The sequence below is a fragment of the Protobothrops mucrosquamatus genome, unplaced genomic scaffold (genome assembly GCF_001527695.2).
Source record: "Protobothrops mucrosquamatus isolate PMUCROS unplaced genomic scaffold, P.Mucros_1.0 scaffold18423, whole genome shotgun sequence".
NCBI classification, from domain to species: domain Eukaryota; kingdom Metazoa; phylum Chordata; class Lepidosauria; order Squamata; family Viperidae; genus Protobothrops; species Protobothrops mucrosquamatus.
Window position 1 is genome coordinate 1,783 of NW_015404182.1, and position 1,216 is coordinate 2,998.

The 1,216-nt window shown below is 47.5% G+C and overlaps 1 protein-coding gene across 1 annotated transcript; it reads right to left on the reverse strand.

Moving 5' to 3' along the window:
* Positions 1 to 235: 235 nt before the first annotated feature.
* On the reverse strand, positions 236 to 908 carry LOC107301862 (mu-type opioid receptor-like; the record flags this gene model as incomplete). Its single annotated transcript, XM_015831033.1, has 2 exons — positions 236 to 620; positions 889 to 908. Coding segments are annotated over 2 exons (405 nt in total), but the record flags the coding sequence as incomplete, so codon positions are not given.
* Positions 909 to 1,216: the final 308 nt, after the last annotated feature.

The following is a 1,216-nucleotide window of genomic DNA, read 5'->3' on the forward strand; positions in this document are numbered from 1 at the left end:
AGGAAGGAGGAAGGAAGGAAGGAAGGAAGGAAGGAAGGAAGGAAGGAAGGAAGGAAGGAAGGAAGGAAGGAAAGAAAGAAAGAATTTTCTTTATATCTTTTCCATCCGACAACTGAGCCACAACTGAGAAAGATTTCCCTATTTTACCTCAGGTGTCTTAGGCATGGCTGGGGGAAACTGGACCAGATTCACCCGGTTTTTCTTTTTTATTATTTTTAGATTAAAGACAGCCCACCCAACCCTTCTCCACGTCATGTTTCTCACCCTCATTTTCTCTCTCCGTGGAGCCCATCACCATGACCGGGATGCCAAAGACAGACGCTAACGCCCAGATGCCGATGTTGACCACTTTGGCCTTGTGAGGGGTACGGATATCCAGGGCCTTGATGGGATGGCAGATGGCGATGTAGCGGTCCACGCTCATCATGGTCAGAGTGAAGGTGCTGGTGAACATGTTGTAGTAGTCAATGGAGATGGCAATCTTGCAGAGGGCATTTCCAAAAGGCCAGGAGCCCATGAAGGTATCCGTGCCTTGGAAAGGTAAGGTCATGAGGCACAAGGTGTCAGCTAAGGCCAGGTTGAAGATGTAGATGTTGGTGGCTGTCTTCATTTTGGTGAATCTACAGAGCAAGGAAGAAACACAAAGAAGAAGACACTGAAAGTGAATGTGCTCCACATCCAATCCTTGGGGGGTGGGGGGCAGACATTTTCCAGCATTTCCAAATTCCACTCGTTCAAAACTGGCTTCTTTTAGGACAGAATAACAGAGTTGGAAAAGATCCCGGAGGTCATCCAATCCAGAGCTTTTCAACCTTTTCACCCATTGCACCACTTTTAGGATATGGCAACATCCGAGTATCACTAGTCGCCTAGCAAAGGGTCAAAAACTTGATGACCAAAAAAAAAATAATAGAAAAAAGTGATAAAATATAGGTAGTCCTCGACTTACAACAATTCGCTTAGTGACTGTTCGAACTCACAATGACACTAAAAAAAGTGCCCCCCAAGCCACAGCCGAGCAAGACACCTGCCTGCCCACTGGGCGGCACTCTTCCTCCTGTCTGAGGTTTTCATTGTTGTGAGCATTTCTATTGAGGATTGGCAGTGGGGGTGGGGTGGGGGGGTGTTTGGTTTTTATTCCCCCGTCTGCTGGGTGGTTGCAGCAGGTTTTGGTCACTTCACATGACCCTGGGACACTGTGACCGTCAGAAATATG